Here is a 20,000-nt window from a genome sequence, read left to right on the forward strand (position 1 = left end):
ACATACACACACACACACACACACACACACACACACACACACAATTAGCCTTAGACCCTTTCTCTCTTTCTTTTCACACAAACATATATTCACACACACACACACACACACACACACACACACACACACACACAATTAGTCTGACACCCTCTCTCTCTCTTTTCACACGAGCACATTTATTCTCTCTTTCACACTCGCACACACACACACATACACACACACACCTTGTGGTGTGTTGAGAGCAACACAGCACACCTCCTGCTAGGACAAAAGATGGCAGCCATGTGGGGGAAAAAAAACACAAACTCAGGACTTCCGGGGAGACACAATAGCTGTAAGTCACGCGTCCCCATGGCGATGACTATTTGTTCCAATCTCACTGCATGTGGTGAATGTCTCCCTCCCTACGCAATGTGAGTGATATATTGTTACAGATGGTGTCTGTTTAGAACGGCATGTTGCGAGAAAAAAACAAATGAAATTAAAAACTAAGTTGTTACAAAGTAAATAGAGAGCAAATAATCCGTCTCTCACTTTTAAAAAAATGTAATCTAATTTTGGACTCTGCAAGGCAAGAGAGTGTTTGTCAAACACTGATGCATAGCAGACTAGTTCTGGACTATTTCTAAAATCAAAACAATCAAAAACAAATATTACATTGGCAGTATAAAATGTCAGTGCTTGAAAGTATCTTTTTAAGCACACAATAGTAATTGGAGAACCTTAAAATGTATCACTGGAACCTACGGCCTCTTGGGGATTATTGTTTAAGTTTCATAAGCTTTCCTGTGGATATGACCAAACACCATTTTTAAAGGCATTCTATGCGAGTTTTCACTGTAATATAACAGCTTCAAAGTAATTTTGAAAACAAACTTCTAATAGGGAGAATGGCGCACCTTCCACAGCCGTACCCTACCCGTCTACAGAGAACCAGCCTTGCGTTGCTCTCCTTCGACCTGGAGAAACACAAATTGTTTTCCGCCAACTGTGCAATAGCCTACTCTACCATAATATGAATTTTTGTCATATTTTACCCCTGCACTGCATTTCGAGATGCTTCCTGACAGTATGGGCTATTTTCTGATGCATCCCTACTGAAGAGGAGGCAAGTATACTAGTGCATGCGACTGGTGACTACAATGATCACGAGGCCTAAGATCCGTGTGTAGTATGAGGTTAGAACAAAAGTCTGCCCTATCTCAAAGAGCTCCTTCATCCTCAGATACTAATGGCCTCACAGGTTAATGGGTTTTGTTTCTTTACTGTTTCTCTCTCTCTCTCTCTCCTCCATCACAGTCTACATACTTTCATCTGACACTCGGGGAACAAAGTTCAAAGCCCTTGACTCATGGGAGCGTGACTGATCAGGCCTGTAGGCTAGGGGATTAGTGAAATGATCATGTCTGAGAAAGGTTTGGACCTGTGTGCACGACCGTGTGTGTGTGTGTGTGTGTGTGTGTGTGTGTGTGTGTGAGAGAGTGAGTGTGCGTGTGTGTGTGTGTGTGTGCTTGTGTCTGCTGTTGCCCAAGAATGGTATCATAATCATAGCTTATAATATGACATTGAAAATTATGTCCATCTGATTATGCTGTGTTATTTTTAACTATTCATTAAAAAAAAATACTGATACAAACTCAAAATCTGTCCTGAATGCTGAAAGATTATGACTGAAAGTGTATCACTGGAGGTTATTATAAGAGTGAAAGCCAAATTGCAAATTGCCGAAATTCTATGGGAAGAGGTGTGCATCGGTTATAATTACAGCTAACCATGTCCAGAGGAATTCATGCAGAGGGACGAATATCATGCGGTCTGCAACCCTGACGTTTATAAGAAGAAGAAAAAAACACAACTCTTTCCAATGCAAGCAACCTAATGCCAAACCAAAGACAGTTAAACACCTAAGCTCTCATTTTAATCTCTATACAAAGGTTGGACAAGTTTCTTAGACGTGGTGATTCGCTCAGCTACCCCACCCCCTCCGCCTCTCTCCCATTTCCCAGGCATCCAAAATTGCTGCAGCTCTGCTGCTACAGTCGGTAAGAATGGCATGACAGGCAGTCGTGGACGCTACCAAAACCGACTACATGGGGAGGAATAGTGTGCTTCCTTTAAAGTTTTCCTACAGTTTCGCTTCTGCTGTTTTATAGACCACGTCTAAAAATAAAGACATGTTGTTTTATTTATATTGTTTTAAATCCCGAATGGAATTGTATGCTAGATCTTGACATATTTGTAACGACCCCTTTTGTGGAATGAACCATACACTCTTAGTTCCACATGTATCCCTACTTGTTACAGTTCTCCGGGATAGGCGTTCGCTTACAGAGACGATGTATCCTAGACTGAGCCTATAACGGAGCGCTTGAAAAACATAAAGAAAGGGATTTGCGCATAACTTTTAAAGATTTACGTGGATTACAAGTCGCTTTGGGATTTGGAAGGTTGTGGTGCCTAATTTAAGGTGAGTTTTTGAATCCATGCCGTTTTCGGAACGTCTTTGTTATCTGCACTGGCCACCAACCAATTGACCCGTGTAGTAGTAGATAGACTCTGTGAAGGATCAGACAATCGCCCAACTTTTTAGGGCAACGATTACCACCCCAACCACTGGATTTAATCGTCTGAGAATCAGTAGAGCGCATTTGTAACCGACATTAATGAAAATCGCTTTCCTTTACAGGCGTGTTGTAATGTTCTATGTTGGGTTAACGTTCTATAGTTTTGAAAGGTTAACAGACATGCGATGCGGGATATCAGGAGTCGCACATAGTTGAGTGGTCCCACCGCCGCCGCCACCGCGGGGAATTGTTTTGATTCTTTACGTTCCGTCTGTTGGAAATTGGATTGATGTGGTTGGAATTGTACGATTAGTGACCGGAATGTTTGAATTTCGGTCGTGTTGTGAGTTAGTATTATAGGTTCTGAGCTCATGATTTTGTAAAAACACTTCTTTCCTGGAGTATTATAATCCGACACGAAGTTGTCGCCTCATCAGCAAAGGCATTTTAACAACTGGCCGAGAAACAAACATGCTCGTTGAGCTAGGCTGTCGTTCTAAACTCCAGGCAGCACTGAATACAGCGAGCCTTTGGCATTAGTAGGCTAGATTTATCCATCAATCAGAACGTTAAGTTCCCTTTGTAATTAACTAAATTCTTGGGTCATTGTTGTGGACGGTCCTCTGCTATGATACCGGATCCAGTGGGACTACATCAGAAAATAGGCTTCAGTCTATGTGCTGTAGGCTAGTGCTTGATGTGCTGAAGTTGGATGAAGTTGCGCGCTACGAATGTCTCTTCCGCTGCATCACAGCTCTGTTTTTGGGTCCTTGGAGGAGTCACACTGTCTTTCTTTTAAATTAGCCCCCAGTATTTCTGTGCACTGGAATGGAATCTGGCGTATTATTATTAGCAGGAAAAGCAACTGCTTGTTCCCAAATAACTGCAATAACCGTAAAGGTTGCAGACGGATTAACGCGCATACCGCGCCATGTAGACGCCTATAGTCATCCTGAGTCAGGTTACAATGGTTTATAAAGGGAAATGAACAATAAAGATGATGGCTTTGAGAAAATTGGTTCATAACGAATGTCATTTCGAGTTAATTACCAATGTATGTGGCTGAAACAATAGGAAAGGCTAGATCATGTCCGCTTAAATCACTGCATGCAAACAGACGAGGGAATAGTATGGAGTATGGAAGTTTGCGTATGTAAGTTCCTGGTAATGGAAAACCTATTGGAGTGTTCAAAATAGGTACTAAGATATACTCACATTCTTGTTAACCTTAACGTTACTCAAATATCATACAACCCAGGTCGTTGGACAACGTTTTACTCTTGTCAAAGTTTATGACTTTTCTTAAATAGCTTATTGCCGGAGGCGATGGTTGGGTCACCGCGCAGACCGAAGTGTCTTCAGGATTCAGGAATGCTTGCAATTTCCTCCGCGCGGTTTGTGTTGGTTTAATATTAGCGTTGCGTTATCGCCAAGCGATGGAGACGTGTGCTTCGTGATGCTAATGTAAGCTATTGCATTAAGTGGTTTTGTAACTCTTCAAAGTCCACATTAACAAGGAAGATGAGTTAAGATGGAAGATATAGTTTTACATGTGATTGCGTAATAACGTGATGCGATGACTGCTGATTCACATTTTGATCTTACCGGATGAAAGTGTCATGATGGAATAATTTCCGCCTAATGAAGCCAGGGTTTGCCGCGCCTGATCTTAAGGTGGGAGGGGGCTGCGGTTTGGACGGCTGTGTTGGCTGCTCCGCACGTTTCTGCGGTTTGTTAATGCTTCTCAATCGAGACAGAGGTCTGTGTGCTTTTCCCTGGTTGAGTTTGTGTCTCGGCCGTTTAGGCGCTTGTGAAAATCCGACCCTATGGTACTCCCCTGAAGGTATAACTGCTCCTGGAACAGTGTCTCAGTGTGAGTAGATGGGCTAGGAAGTGCCTGAGGACTGTGAAGTGTGCGGGTGTCTGCATCATTAGTCACCGTCCATCATAAGTGGTCACTGTCTGGATCTTAAGTGATTGAGACAGACGGAGCAATAATAGGTAATGTCTAGCAGTGGACTGAAAAGAAAGGAATGAATGAAATAAATGTCCCCCAGCAAATTAGTTAAAAGATGCTTGTACACACACACACACACACACACACACAAACAAACACACAAACTCAAACTCGCACACTGTGTTGACACTGTGTTATTGGGTACTTATGGATCTGTTTTGGTGAATGCAACTGCTTGCATGGTGTACCAGTCCTTTAATCAAAGTAATGTGGATTAAACAGAAAGCATTTAAATCAATACAAGACCAGAGTGAGCTTCTTTTACCACTCTTTGAGTGATGCAGAAAAGGCCCAGTGAAGACGTTTCTGTCTGCACTGTAATGATCACCAGTTTTGTTTGTCTCCTCTCTGCTGTGTGTGTGTGTGTGAGTGTGTGTGTGTGTGTACACGTGTGTACGTGTGTACGTGTGTACGTGCGCGAGCCCTTTCAGTTCTAAAGACACTCTGTAATTACTCTGATTACATACCGAACTAAAAAAAAAAACATTTGAACTCTTGCTATTGCAGTCAGTATGTACACACACTGCATAGGCACACACATTTAAAACATTAAAGATATACCAGGACAATGAATTGCACCCACAGAGAAGCCTTCTCATGCTTGACCTCCCAACCTTGGAGTGCCTTACGGCTTCAGTTTGCTTCTGCAGCATGTATCTTTTGAACACACACACACACACACACACACACACACACACACACACACACACACACACACACAGAGAGAGAGAGAGAGAGAGAGACATGGGGGTCTGTGGATCAGATAGTTCACACTGTAGCTATGAGTGTGTGTTTGCATGTGTGTGCTTACTCCTCTTTATGGCTAGCCCACAGGCATGGGACCTTCTGAGTGCTCTCTCCCTCTCTCTCGCTCTCTCCCTTCCCGCATTACTCCTTTTCTCTCCTCTTTTCTGCTCTGTGTGTTCTTTCTTTCTTTTTGTCTCCCATGTAGTGCTCTGCCTGCTTCTCCCTCTCTCTCTCTCTCTCTCTCTCTCCCTCTCTCTCTCTCTGAAGTACTCCGCCTCAGGCATCTGTGATTCCTATCAGTGAGAGAGAGAGAGAGAGCAAGAAAAAAGGGATGAAGACAAAAGAATAGAAGAGAGAGCTGGACGTGGAGGCCATCAAAGAGATATATGGAAATGGATGGATTGGGGTAGGGGTGGGCAATCCAGACACGGAGTGAGAAACAGGCGGTTGTGGAGACTGTTGTAGTGGGGAGTGTGTGTGGCGTGTGCTTTGCATTAGACTACATGAGGAGTGTGTTATCTGCTGAGATAAGCATGCACACATGCCGGGGCCACATGGCTCTTAAGGAATAACCTGTTTCGGCATGGCTGTGTGTGTGTGTGTGTGTGTGTTTGGTTGTGGAAGTGTGTAATTAGACCTTTTGAAGTTAATCTGTGTAAACTGTGACCCTTCACTGCAGGCCATCAGTTCTCAGGTTAAGTTGAAGGCACGGGCTGATTCTGAACTTCCTCGGACCCTCAGGTTTGGGTAGTTATATCACTCCCTGCTAACCTGTGCTGCTTAGGGAGAGATTCAATTCAACTCATAACTACTGATAGATAATAATAATAATAATAATAAATAGACAATAGTTTGCTAGTCATTAAACATTTACCCCCACAGCTGTGCAGATTAGGATGGTAAGACCTCAAACCTTTAAAGCTTAAACTCTAGCCTTGTTCAGTTAACATGAGAACACATACATTTGTGTCCTGCAATACAGTATGTGCTGACAACTTCTGGCAGCTTCAGATTTTAACCTCACTGAATTGGAGTACATGTGTTTGTATGTTTGAATTGGAGTACCTGCGTTTGTGTGTTTGAGTCTGCTTGGTTTTTGTTGCTCTAATACAGAATAGATTGGCTAAACATTGGCAAAATCTTTACTGTCATTACACTTCACTACATTACATTACATTACATTCAGAGCCAGGTGGAGATGACTGGTACAATCAGGTACCTAGGCACCAACCCTTTTCCGCCCAGTAGCTGTTGTTTTTGGCTAAGCTAAGATGACTCCCCTCACCTTCCAAATGTGTCCAGTTCGGTAGCAGGAGCCAGACCCACTTGCTGATGAAGCCTGTGTATGTTGTTGTTGTTGTTGTGGTGTGTTTTTTGTCTGTGGCTCTCCATAGAGAAGTTGATCTGACCCTTGTGTGACCTGAGATGATGACCCAGGCGGTGGGTGGGTGGTTGTGTGGATGGGGTCTGGCTGAGTGGCCGTGATATGGGGAGCCCCTGTGTTACAGGAACCCTCTGGACTGGGTCACTCAGCTAAATGACTGTCCGAGGAATTATTTATAGATAGTTTATAGAAAGAAATTTGTAGTACTCTCAAATGGAAGGATGGCTAATAGAGCTGTATGGAGAACTGGATCTAATTAGGTGAAGTGTGGGGGGCAATACGAAAGGACACCCAAAATGGAAAAAGCAAGATAAAGAGTGTTTGGAAATGCTGTCTTCTTAAAACGCATGTGCAGTTTTCGAAATTTTGTCTCCATACACACACCTGAACACTAACACTTTTCTTCTCGCAATTCCATAGCTGTTCCTGTCATCCTTTGGCTTAGTTTAAGTCATGCCTGATCTCTGCACACATTTTCTCTCTCTTTCTATCACTCTGTCTCTTCCCCCTCTCTTTCACTCTATCTTCTCTTTCTTTCTGTCACTATCCATTCTTCTCTCTCTCCTTTTTTCATCCTTTATCCATTTTTCCTTCGCTCCGTCTCACAGTATGGCTCTGATCCTCCCAGGCATCTGTGAAAAATACTGCCAAGGCGGAAAACGCCAGAAAGAAATGGGTCATTTCTTTTCCTTCCCCTCTGTGCCTCATTCTGTCATTCATTCGTTCGTTCGTTCTTTCTTTCTTTCTTTCTTTCTTTTTTTCTTTCTTTCTACCTACCTGTCCCTCCAATTGTAACATGTTAAAAGTTGTGTTTTCACTGAGGCATTGATTATGGAATGCTGTTAACACAGAGCTCTGCCCGCCAACATTTAAAAGAAAACAGCCGTGCATTCATACGCAAACTTACACACACACACACACACACACACACACACACACACACACTCAGGAACTCCTCCACCATGTTTCCGGTTTGGAACTGAGGATTGAATTTCTATTGTGTGTGTGTGTGTGTGTGAGTGTGTGTCACGGGTTGACTTCCCATTGTCTCGCTCGTTCTATTGAGTGCTTTAAGGAGAAATTCATCCAAAAACGTTATCCATTAGCCTTTACTTTAAAACAACATCTTGTTGTTGACATACCTCTCTCCTCGCTCGCTCTCTCTATCTCTCTCTCACTCACACACCCAAACTCACACACACAGCTCCTGACAAAAGGTTGAGGTGTTTGCTCATCACTTAGCAAAACAGTTGTGCCAATCAGAAGTGGGTCAGGCACTCGCGTGATGTGAGGCATAGTTAGTGTGATAGAACCCCTGGCCACTCCTCGTTGAGTAGAGTGACGCTCACTAACTGAAAGCAAGCACATGCATTCAGGCTCACAGAGAGACCAAATGTCAGAGCACTGTCTGGATTAAACCAGTTAAGAGTTAGCCTTTTTATGCACGCTAATCTGTGTGTGTGTGTGTGTGTGTGTGTGTGTGTGTGTGTGTGTGTGTGTATGTGTGTGAGAGACTACAGGAGGGACACTCAGAGTGCCATTCCTGTCCTGACATGTCAAGCGTCAGTTTTAAAGGTGTGTGTTGCTTGCAATTCTTCTTCTTCCTCCTTTCCTCTCTCCACCCCCTCTCCCTCCTTTCCACCTCTGCCTTCTCTGAGCCACATGGAAGCCAGATGTTTTGGAGTGAAAAAGATGCCCAACCTTTCCTTTCAGATGCTCACTATAAATACCTAGCCCACTGTAGCTGTCCAGCCAGTTCTCTCTCTATCCATACCCCCAACTCTCTCTCTCTCTCCCTCTCTTTCTCTCTGTGTCTGTCTGTCTGTCTCTCTCTCTCTCTCTGATGATATTTATACTACCCAAATTCTTAGTTTCAGGGTGTTATTCCAACTCTTGAATTGTGAATTGTTTTGGGGGTTTTGGTAGCCAACACGATGGTGAGGTAAGCCCAGTCCATTAGGTGTGTGTGTGAGAGACTAGCCTGACGAGCCAGACCCACATTAAAATAGGGTCTGGGCACTCACCGTTCGCAGTGCTCAGTCCGAGGGGCGGGATAATCGGTTGTCTTTCAAATTCCCTCTGCACGCAATAGGACAGCGCTGAGTCTCATGCGTTTTCCCACCAACGGAGCTAGTTGGCTAGTTCAAACTTTTGCCATCTTAAAACAAGCTTAACTCGTGCCAACAGCAACATCCATCTTCTTTGTTTTCAAGTAGCAGGGAATTCAAGCCAAACCGTTGCAACTCTGCCATCAATCATTATGTTAAACCCGCCTAACAACTCTATACACGATTTGATTGGCCTGATAGAAGTTTAATTTTTCGAGCTCACAAGCCAACGGAGAGTTGCTAGACTAGCCCTGGAAGCAAATGTAATTTGCTGCCGCTAGGGTGCGTCTAGATTTCTAGGCTAGTGAGAGACAGAAAGAGAGACACAATCCTGATTAAGTTACCGTTTTGTTTTACCCAGTTACAACAGACATGAGTGGCCCTAGAGAACATTGTTATTCAGCACCTTTAGTGCCTTTAAATATTCGGAAATGCAGCATTTCATTATGGAAATGCATATCTTTCCACAGAATAGCAAGTTCTGATTTTTGCACCATCAGAAGAGTTTCAACAGAGGGAAAATGCTGATGAATTTTGAGTGTTTATTTGGCTGTAATGCACCAGCACTACAACGAGAAGGGTTGCTTGGTAAAGGAGTCATTGTTTTTGTTTGTCTGTTTATTTGTTTGTATACAGGTATTCAAGCAAGAGCATAATAAACCTACTGACCATGACATGAATACATCTGTGCTACTGTGTGTATATATAATCTATAACCTGAGCTTTAGTAGAGATGAGCATATTCACAACTGTCTGTAGATACTGGTACTGACTGGTCCTGTATAGACTCTTGAATTTTCCCTTGGGGATCAATAAAGTATCAGTCTGTGTCTGCCTGTCTGTCTGTCTGTGGAAATCCACAAAGCTGCACTGCTATTTTGAAGCTGGGCTTGTGAATGGGGTAGAAAAGGTATATTATCCAGAGACAGTCAGTCTGGTAGATAGAGAGGCTGCCGGTCCTCTGAGAATGTGAACTATTGAACCAGTGACAGATATCCCTTCATGATGTACCGTCTTTTAGATACACTTGACATTTTATGTAAAAACGTAAAGAGCCGTAATAAGAGTTTACAGTTTTTCTCAGTCGCTTTGGTGCTTTTCTCACATCACTATTAACATTTGCACAGCAGTTAGTGCATTTCTCAAAACAAATAGTGCAACCTGCAAAACATAGTGGATAACCTGCAAAAAAAGCACGTCACTTGCTCAAAATGGATAGTCCATTCCTCAAAGGCAAGTATTTATGTCAATAAAACTGCCAGTGTCATCAAAATGAGAAGTCTTGACACCATCGTTTATGAACAAGATAGTCAAATGGCTTTGTCATGTTTTCATTAGACAGTTTATGCTCTGAGGGCCAGATGTACGTACATTTGCGAACATAGCGTTATCAGCGCCATGGACACACCACAGATTGCGAGCGCTGTCAGACCCAAGTTTCCGTCGTATTTATCAATCGTTCAATCCTTAGTGTAAACTGCGCCTTTCTCTGCCCTTCTCCGCCCATAAACGCAATTTACGAACGTCCACAACTGAATGGCAGCGCCTACAAGCGCAGTTGAATGAAGTTAACTGATGACAACATTAAAAAGAATCAAACGTTTAGCGATCATGAAATAATACCATACATGATAAGATGTCAACAAGCAGGGAGATAATGAAGATCAGTAGTTCTACTCAAACTACTTGTGCACGTAGGCTATGGAAGATTGGTCAAATCTAGCAAGTAGGAAAGTTTAAGTGAATGACGTGAAAGTGAAAGTAAGACATGCGAAAGGACAACGAAAATTAAGGTTGCTTTTGGTAGTACAAATACTTTCACCACAAAAACTGGTGTTCTAAATAGCGATTCTGTTGTCTTTGAAAAGTTCTCTTATTGACGCATTGAACTGCAATGTGGATTAACACCTGTTTTTACAAGGCGGAAGTATTTAGGCACAGAATAGACGTGCGCTTTCAGGAGCAGTCTTTGTACATACCGCGGAATACATAACTAGGCGCTCTTTACTCTTCCCCTCCCATCTTTTTACGCTAAACTCCCACTTTCCCCTGGATCCTCCCATGAATGCATATGCATGACATGACAATCGCAATCTGCCACTTTTAGCTCCCGCGACAGGCAGTTTGCGCTTTTACATCATTGCGGCCTGTTTGTACATACCTCGCAATGATTTTACACGCACATTGCGAAACAAATACGCCTGAAATGGGCGCAAAAGCGTTAGTACATCTGGCCCTCAGTGTTTTCCCATGCAAAAAAAGGTCAGAACTCAGTGACGCTACCTGAAAATGCTCAAGACAGCACTATACAGTACTTGTACAGCCATTTGAAAACTACAGTAAAGTTACAAATTGCTGTAGGTAGGGGAGTAAGTGAGTACAAGACACTGAATATGTACGTTTCACAGTTTTACTGTATATGCTCTTCGCAATTCTACAGCATTGTGACAGAATTTGGTAACTAGTTCACCAATTTTGTATGTAATGACTCAAGCAATGAAATGAAGACTATTAGTTTTATTGGAAAGGACTATTCAGCATCCATAAGTATAGTTAATTTTGACTGACATGACAACGCAACTGATATATGTTCAAAAGCATTTGCAATTTGTTCAGAGGAAGGAGAAATTGCTACTATGATGTGCACAAATGACTAAATGTTGTGGAGGTTGAACTAATAGTTATGAGAATTTTTATTCTGATCTGAGAAAAGCACCAAAGCGACTGAGAAAAACTGTAAACAAATCGTGGACCTAAGAGATTTGCAGCTGATTCCGTGTGTGGGGCCTTGCCAAGGCATGGATCACACAAATCATTCCTTCCTTCCTTTAAAAAACCTCCACAGCTGAGCAGCACACGGGCTTGACGAGACTTGTATACACACCCTCTCTGAAAGACACACACACACACACACACACACTTGCTATGAGTCATGATCCATCTGTTTGTTGAGAGAGAGGGAATTCCCTGAATAAACGCTGTCGTTCTCACCTGCTCTAGGTCAGTAGTAGGAACGCTACCTATTACCACCAGCCCCCTATTTCAGCACTCTTACGTGTATGTCACTTAATATTCATTTCTATACAAACCAAGACGGCGGATTCCTAAAGAAACGCAAGCACCCACACCATAAGTGTATCTAAATTAGCTATGTACCAAAAATTATATTTTACTGTGACAAAGAGCAGTAAACAGTGTTGTAAGGCTGCGTGTACAAATCCTCTTGGAGCTCCAGTGGAATTTTGATTTGTGATGAGAATTCTCGGTCTAACCGTTCATGTGCCGTTGAAAGGGTGGACATAGACGACCCACCAAGCCAGCACTAACCTTTGAGCGTGGTAAACAAAATCGGATATTTCAGGCAGTAAAAGCCCCGGTAAGAACCAAACCAGATTTTTGTTCAAATCTACACACCTATGGCTACTGAAAAAAGTAAGGTTCATTTATCAAATGTTACTTTGAAGTATTAAAAAACGTTGTTGTTTTAGAATTTTCGAACGAAAGGGATGGTAACTGGAGGCGTTACGATAGAAGGGGTCTGTCGTTCTCACCTGCTCTAGGTCAGTAGTAGGAGGGGTCTGTCATTCTCACCTACTGTAGGTCAGTAGTAGGAGGGGTCTGTCGTTCTCACCTGCTCTAGGTCAGTAGTAGGAAGGGTCCTTCAGTTCCAGGGCATGTGAGAATAATGCAGCAGCTCTTTTAGGTGACCATGTTGGTGAACACTATGAACACTAGTTTCCCAGATGCTAATGTGTACTAGGCCACATACACTCATTTGGCCTGTTGCTCCAACAGGGTGTAATGCAGTCTCTGCATTATGAACAATGTAGCATGCATAGCTTTGTGTGTGTGTGTGTGTGTGTGTGTGTGTGTGTGTGTGTGTGTGTGTGATGGTCACTCACAGAGAGAGAAAGAGAGAGAGCGATTTTAAAGCACAAACCCAAGTGTATACACACATCAGAGCACGTAAGCTGGTGCTGGGAGGTCCAAAGCAGAGCTGTTGATGTCTTGTCATCATGAGTGAGCGCCTGGGGTGATGATGAGATAATTAAGATGGTCGGATTGGCAGCGTGTGTCTGACTTGTTAAACCCGATCTGTTTACGATCGGTGAAAAGCTCACTCTTGGCGGAAGGCCCGACACCAGCTTCTGACCTTCTCTGCTAACGAGGTTGACATTTTTAATGGATGCCGTTATCCTGCCGATGATCCAAGCATCTTTTGTACGGAGACATTGTGTGTGTGTGTGTGTGTGTGTGTGTGTGCGCACCAGACTGTGATTGACAGTCAGATCTTTTCTAAAACTGGCTGATTTATGTTATGTTGTTGTTTCAGTGAATATGATCAAAAAAATCTTGCCAACTGCAGCTTTAAAGGGGAAAAGAGTTTTCTTTAGCTTAATTTACCTTAACTTAACAACTTCATCATTGGAATGGTTACATGACTTTTTCCAGGTTGAATGGTGGCCATCTTGCTTTCCCCTAGCATCTTTGAGTGGAAAAACTAGCCTTGCAACTTTGGTTCGGCGAGCCGCAGGCCTCAGAGTCAGAAAGTCTTGTGGTCTCGTGGTCTCGCAATGTAACAAATTGCTTTACGGCACTTCACATATACACGCCAGACACCGGCTAGAACAAGGTAGCAATGGAGTTTCTCAGATATCCTTTATGCAGAGCCGGCGAAAAGAAGCAGAAAGCGAATAAACCGATGTCTGAGGAACAGGGACGGAGAAAACGGCAGACTGACCGAGCGAGTGTCATGAAATATATATACTCTGAAGCTGTAGGGGGAGCTCTGTAGAGAAAACTGTGAGCAAAAAGTGGGAAAACAGCAAAGAAATGGCCAAATCTGCATAGGGTACCTTTAAGAGTTAACTCTAAATGATTTCCTCAAATGGGTCTGTGGGTCCTTCATGCCTTTCCTTTTCCACTCTCTCAAGGATCTCAAAACTGTCTCTTTGAGAACACACACCAAAACTCCCGAGAAAGTGGTGTTGGGTACCTGCAAAGGCCAGTGTCCTGTTACAAGTTGTAGCTGACATTTAGGTGAATGTGAGTGGTTGTTCAGGGATTTAGAGGATTTCATTTCTGTGCTCTGGTAACAGTCATGTAGCCACAGGTCCCTTTTTGTGTTATGATAAGAGGCCACTTGATTTCACAGTTGGAGAATGCAGATGTTGATCACCTTAAAATGTGTAATTTGTCTGTGTGTGTGCGCGTGTGTGTGTGTGCGCGCGTGTGTGTGTGTGTGCGTGTCTGTGTGTGTGTGCGCACTTGTGCATATTGATAGGAATTCACACACTTTTCAGTAGCAGTAGCAGATTAAGAGAGGTGTGAGCATGCGCAGACACATACACACACACACACACACACACACACACATACACACACACATACACTCTCTCTCTCTCTCTTTCTCTCTTTCTGTTTATGAATGACATTTTGATTATCAGTAATGTTGTAGTTGCTTTCTTGCGTTTTGAACACCTTAAGCAAGACTCCACCGTCCAATCCTAGCACCGAGAGTCAAATCATTAGCACTGACTCAGTCACAGCTGAACACATCCAGTCTGCATTTTCCCTAAATGAGCATTTTGAAATGTTAGGAATCCTCCACCGCATCCAGTGTCTTTAAGAGAGAACTATGTGAGACAACCATGCTGTGGCAGTCCCACCTCCTGACCGCAATCTGATCTGAAATGAGCTGTCTTTTTCAGCGGCACTGATCTCATTACTGCGTTTACTTTTTCCAAATAAGCGTTGAATAACAGTTACATCAAGCAGCCGGGGGTTTGGCACGGCCACGAGGTTAGTGAGAGCTAGCCAGCGATAGCGCTCTACCTCCCATGCTGCATGCAGCATCAGGGAGATTTGATAGCCGTGCAAAAGGTAGTTTAAATGATGGCAGAGTTTCTTGCTGATGGTGTTGGTAGACAGGGGGGGGGGGGGGGGGGGGGGGGGTAATTCATACCTATTTGCAGTTGGCAGTTGAATAAATCGAAGGAAGTGTTTACATTCCTACATACATCCTTGAATTTCCCCTAGGGATCAATAAAGTATATATGTATCAATATATATACCGGTATCTATCTATCTATCTATCTATCTATCTGTGAGTGTGTGAAAATATTGCCAAAGTTAAACAAAATACCAAAGCTGTGAGAGTGTGAGAGTGTGTGAGTGTGAGAGAGAGAGACTCTCTGTGTAAGGGCCAGGAGCCTCTTTATCATCACAGGCTTTCTGAATAGGGCATCAGGTCCATCCAGTGACCCCAGTCACCCTTGACCTCTGAGAGCTGAGGTCAGCAGGTTAACGTGGCAATTTAGCTCTGAATTCCCAGCTGGTATTGGTAAGGCTTTATCACATATTATTGAGACACACACACACACACACACACGTTTCATACGTATATGTTTGAAACAGTACGGGATTGCGTGATTGGAGGGAATTGTTGCATGCCCCATACAGTGTTGTCATTCATGAATAAACAGATCGTCTTACCACCACCTCTCAGCGAGGTGGACCATTATTACAAACAAACCCAAAAGCAAACACATGTGCTGTGCTCTTGGATACGGAAACATTTGGGATATCTGTCTACTTCGGTTAATGTCATTGCGGGTGTAAAATGAAAAATACATTCTCTGTGAGCCAAAACCTCAGACCTGTCAGAGGTGGATGTTATTGTTGTTGTTTGACTCAGGTTTCTCGCTGTTGTGTGTCACCTGTGATCTGTGCGGCCCGGAGAGTGATCCTGAACTGACGCACATGCTCAAGCATGCCACATGTCACAGTAGCGAGACGGACGCTGTGAACTCTGTGGTCATCTCGACTTGGGTCTGTTGTGTCTCTTTGAAACTTGGTTGAAAGCTCGGCTCAACAACACTTCAATTATACTTTGGTGGTGGACAGAGGGCCTAGAGCGCAGAGCACAAATGAGGTCAATTTAGCTAAGATGGCCAATGTCTCGGTCTTCAGTCTCTGTGATGCAGGTGGTCTAGGCACTGGCCATTTTTTTTCGTCCCAGGGGAGCAGTAAGTGCAGGGCTGCTTTATTGTAGGCAGGCCTTAGGGTAGAGCCACAATCACTCAACCGTTGGTATCTGTTACTTTGTGGTTGTCCTCATTACAGATAAAAGGCAGCTGTGTACGTAAATCTGTTTGAAACCGGCGTACGACTTTTAAACAACTCTGTGGTTGCTGTTGTGTGCTTGTTTGTTTGTGTGTGTGTGTGTTTATGCATGTGAGCTTCTGTTTCATTACATATACTGTATTATAGACAAAATGTACAAGTTATGAAAAGGACACACACACACACACACACACACACACACACACACACACACACACACACACACACACACATGGATGCACATCACACACACACACACACACACATGCACATCACACACACAATAGTTCTGACTTTAGAAACTAGAAAATTGTCAGGAAGATTCACTGTATGAATTTTAGTCGACATAGTGCTAGTTGAGTAAGATGAAGAGGCCGTGTGTTTCTGTGTGTGTGTGTGTATGTGTGCATGCACGGATGTGCATGTGTGTATGTGTGCATGCACGGATGTGTGTGTGTGTGTGTGTGCATGCGTGTGTGTGTGTGTGTATGTCCTGAATCAAAGGCCCTCATTGTTGGAATGAGAAGCAGATGTTTGAGTGGAATTCTCCTGACTGCAGCACTTTTTTCCATGGCCGCTGTAAGCCTGCTCTCTACTGCTGATCTCTCTCTCTCTCTCTCTCTCTCTTTCCTCTGTTTCTCTCTCTTTCTCTCGCTCGCTCCCTTTTTCTCTTCCATCACTTTTTACCTCTCCCCTCTATCATTCTCTACATGCCCCTTTCCTTTTCTCTTCCTCTGCCTGGTAGTATATTTTCCACCCCCCCCCCCCCCCCCCCCCTCCCCCTCCCCCTCTGTGATTCCTAACTACAGTCTTGTGTTCCCACCATATGTGCACCCCACCCTTCTGACGTGAATGGAGCGAGGGAATGGGGAGGGGATGGCAGAGGGGAAAAAGGCTTTCTGGACCGTACTCATCCATTCTCTCTCTCTCTCTCTCTCTCTCTCTCTCTCTCTCTCTCTCTCTCTCTCTCTCTGCTCTTTTTGTGCTGTGGTCGGGACTGCCACGTAGTCAGGAGCCTTAGGAGTGTGAGGGAGCCTGCTGCTGCTGCTGGTGTGTGCGTGTGTGTGCAAAGCGTGTGTGTGTGTGTGTGTGTGTGTGTGTGTGCGTGTGTGTGCAAAGCCTGCGTGTGTGTGTGTGTGTGTGTGTGTGCAAAGTGTGTGCTGAATGGAAGGAAGTGGCTCTAGCTCTGGATGTAGAGCTTGTGTTCATTTCTTTCTCCCTCTCTTCATCTTCTCTCTCTCTCTCACACACATCACTCACCCACACTGAAATGACATTGAAATAAATGTCTTGGCGTGTGTGTGCGTGTGTGTGTGTGTGTGTGTGTGGGGTATGTTGTGTCAGTAATGTCTTACTAATAGCTTACTCACACCTTGTTTAGGTCCATTCCAGACATGACACACTAAAACCATGGAGTTATATATTAAAGACTTTGCATTTTGTGTGTGTGTGTGTGTGTGTGTGTGTGTGTGTGTGTGTGTGTGTGTGTTTTAGAGGTCATCACTGCTGAAAAGGTGTAGAGCCATTAGACATGCCTCAGCACACCAGTATACACATTACTGCAGTGTTTGTGTGTGTGTGAATCACACCCTGCCATTTGTAAGGAAGCCATTCTTCAGTGTCCCGTCATGCATGGAGTCATGTTGCCGTGGAAACCCCTTAGGAAGACATCCCTGGAATGACACCTGTTGGGGTGGATGCTATAGCTGTATACAGAGCAGTATGGATAGATATTGTCAGATGATGGCACACACACACGCGCGCAAGCACGCATGCACGCACCAAGTGTGTTTTAGAGTCAAAGTGTCATTTCCCCCTGCCTTGTTCCCACAGTGCAGCGAAAGCTACTAGCAGGTGTCTTCATGTGATTTAAATGCTGAGTGAAAGAGCCCGCTAACTAACTAGCATCATCTGAAGATGGAGGAAGATGTGGAGTGGATAAGACGGAGAGAGAAAAAGAAAGAGAGATTAGCGGTGTGATTCCAGAGCTTTGCTAAGGAGGTGAAATTGAAGTCAACGATACAGTGAAAGGATATCTCACGCTCTCTTTCTTTCTTTCTTTCTTTCTTTCTTTCTTTCTTTCTTTCTGACTCTCTCTCTCACACACATTCAATTGGATTATGGTATGCATTTCGATGTTTAATAGAATTAGCACTCTGCAATTCATAGGAAATAATTCATCTGTCCATATGACACAAGGTGTGTGTGTGTGTGTGTGTGTGTGTGTGTGTGTCCGCGCGTGCGCACGTGCCTGTGTGTGACAGCTCTGATGGTAATGGGATTGATTTAACTGCATTAAGCTGATAGAGAACCACAGCACAGCAAAACAGATCCACGGCTCTTACATCACACACACACACACACACAGAGCACTGCACATGTTGTTGTTGCTCTGATTCAAGTTTCCCCTTCCATTCCTTCTTTGTGTGTGATGCTGAAAACCTTTAACATCTGTGTGTGTGTGTGTGTGTGTGTGTGTGTGTGTGTGTGTGTGTGTGTGTGTGTGTGTGTGTGTTGGGTAAGGGGTGGGTGGGGGTTTGTGGGACTAGCTCAATTGCACGAGGAGTGCCACAAAAAAGGACAGTAGAAACAGCTGTCTTAAAGACGTTTCTGTTGGTATGCGGAACACACACACACACACACCCACACACACATAAATACACACACTAGTATACACAAACCAAAACACAGGCACAAAAGCTAGGAGTTTAGGTTTTAGAGTGGAGTGACATGCTGATGTTAAGGAGTGTCTGTGTTTTTTTTTGTGTGTGTGTGACTGTAATTCTCTGTGTGTGTCGTGTGTGTGTGTGTGTGTGTGTGTGTGTGTGTGTGTGTGTGTGTGTGTGTGTGTGTGTGTGTGTGTTCGCTCGGTTATCCCACTGGAAACTGGGGAATTCTCAACTAGTGACCTCAGTCCTGCTGCATCTCTGAGCTTTCTTTGTATTAGAGACCCACACACACACACACACACTCTCTCACACACACAGAAATACATTCAGACACACACCCATTAGAGCTATGTCCTTTACTGTCTACTGACTCCGTCTGCTTTCTCCATCTTTGTTTCGCTGACCCACTCTGTTTTGAGTTGCACTCACAGATACTGTTCAGTTGTTCTTCAGTTTGCTAGCCTACATACCTCCCACATCTATGAGCCTCATCAGACACCAATGGTGCGCTTAAGGATATGTGTGTTTATGTTTGTGTGTATGAGTTTATATATGTTTGTATGAATGTACATATGAGTTTATTAGCCTGGACACATGCTGAACTTGGGGTTACTCAGGTCTTATCTTTACACACACACACACACACACTTACATCTGTAAAGCCTACAAAAGGCCTGCTTAGAAATGCTGTATTGTGATGTTGAATTGTGAATTGCTGTTCCTGGTGTGCACGCACTATAAGGTATTGCTGATGCGATGCACCTGATAGAGCTAGAGCCCCATCACTGTGTTCCAGTTAAGCTTACTGCCGTAAGCACTGAGTAGAACATTGTTTTTGTTAAATTGGATCTCTGGAAACAAGCCCTTTGAAGTACCACATATGAACACACACCCGCTAAATAATAATTGCTGTGTGCATGTTACAAGTTGACTGTAATAATGAAAATTTTGGGAAACTAAACAGACTAATTCTCTCTCTCTCTCTCTCTATCTCTCTCTCTCTCTCTCTCTCAACAGTTTGAGCAAGCTTCTTCCAACTTCACTCTCCCCCCATGCCCACATCAGCTGTGTCCACGTACCCTTTGCCGTGGCGCTAAGCCACCTCTGAGCTGCCCGTGTGTGTGTGTGTGTGTGTGTGCACCCGTGGGGAGTGTATCGGAGGGGACCAGGTGTGTCCAGCCGTGTAAAGGTCCAGCGGCGGTGAGGAGGGAGGGGGGGCCACGTGCTGGGAGCGCGGCCGCCGTGATTTTTCCCAGGGGGGGGCCAGGCACCCAAAGATGAGCAAGCGCGGCTTCCATAACAACAAAACCATGCAAGACCGCCGCTGTGTGTGTGTGTTCCTCCCTAACGACGACACGCTCAACGTCATCGTCAGTGTGAGTGTCA

At 44.0% G+C, this 20,000-nt stretch overlaps 1 protein-coding gene across 4 annotated transcripts in view; it reads left to right on the forward strand.

The window, feature by feature from the left end:
- The first annotated feature begins 2,313 nt into the window (after positions 1-2,313).
- The window catches only part of frmd6 (FERM domain containing 6), a 33,408-nt gene continuing 15,721 nt past the window's right edge, over positions 2,314-20,000 (forward strand). For all 4 annotated transcript variants that reach the window (XR_006025478.1, XM_042072722.1, XM_042072723.1 and 1 more), the window contains exons 1-2: positions 2,314-2,467; positions 19,632-19,990. Coding sequence is in view for 3 of the 4 variants with exons in the window: in XM_042072722.1 (XP_041928656.1) it covers positions 19,892-19,990 (99 nt within the window). In the remaining variant the exon portion in view is untranslated. The remainder of the gene's footprint in view (positions 2,468-19,631; positions 19,991-20,000) is intronic.

The sequence above is a fragment of the Alosa sapidissima genome, chromosome 19 (assembly GCF_018492685.1).
Source record: "Alosa sapidissima isolate fAloSap1 chromosome 19, fAloSap1.pri, whole genome shotgun sequence".
Classification (NCBI taxonomy): domain Eukaryota; kingdom Metazoa; phylum Chordata; class Actinopteri; order Clupeiformes; family Clupeidae; genus Alosa; species Alosa sapidissima.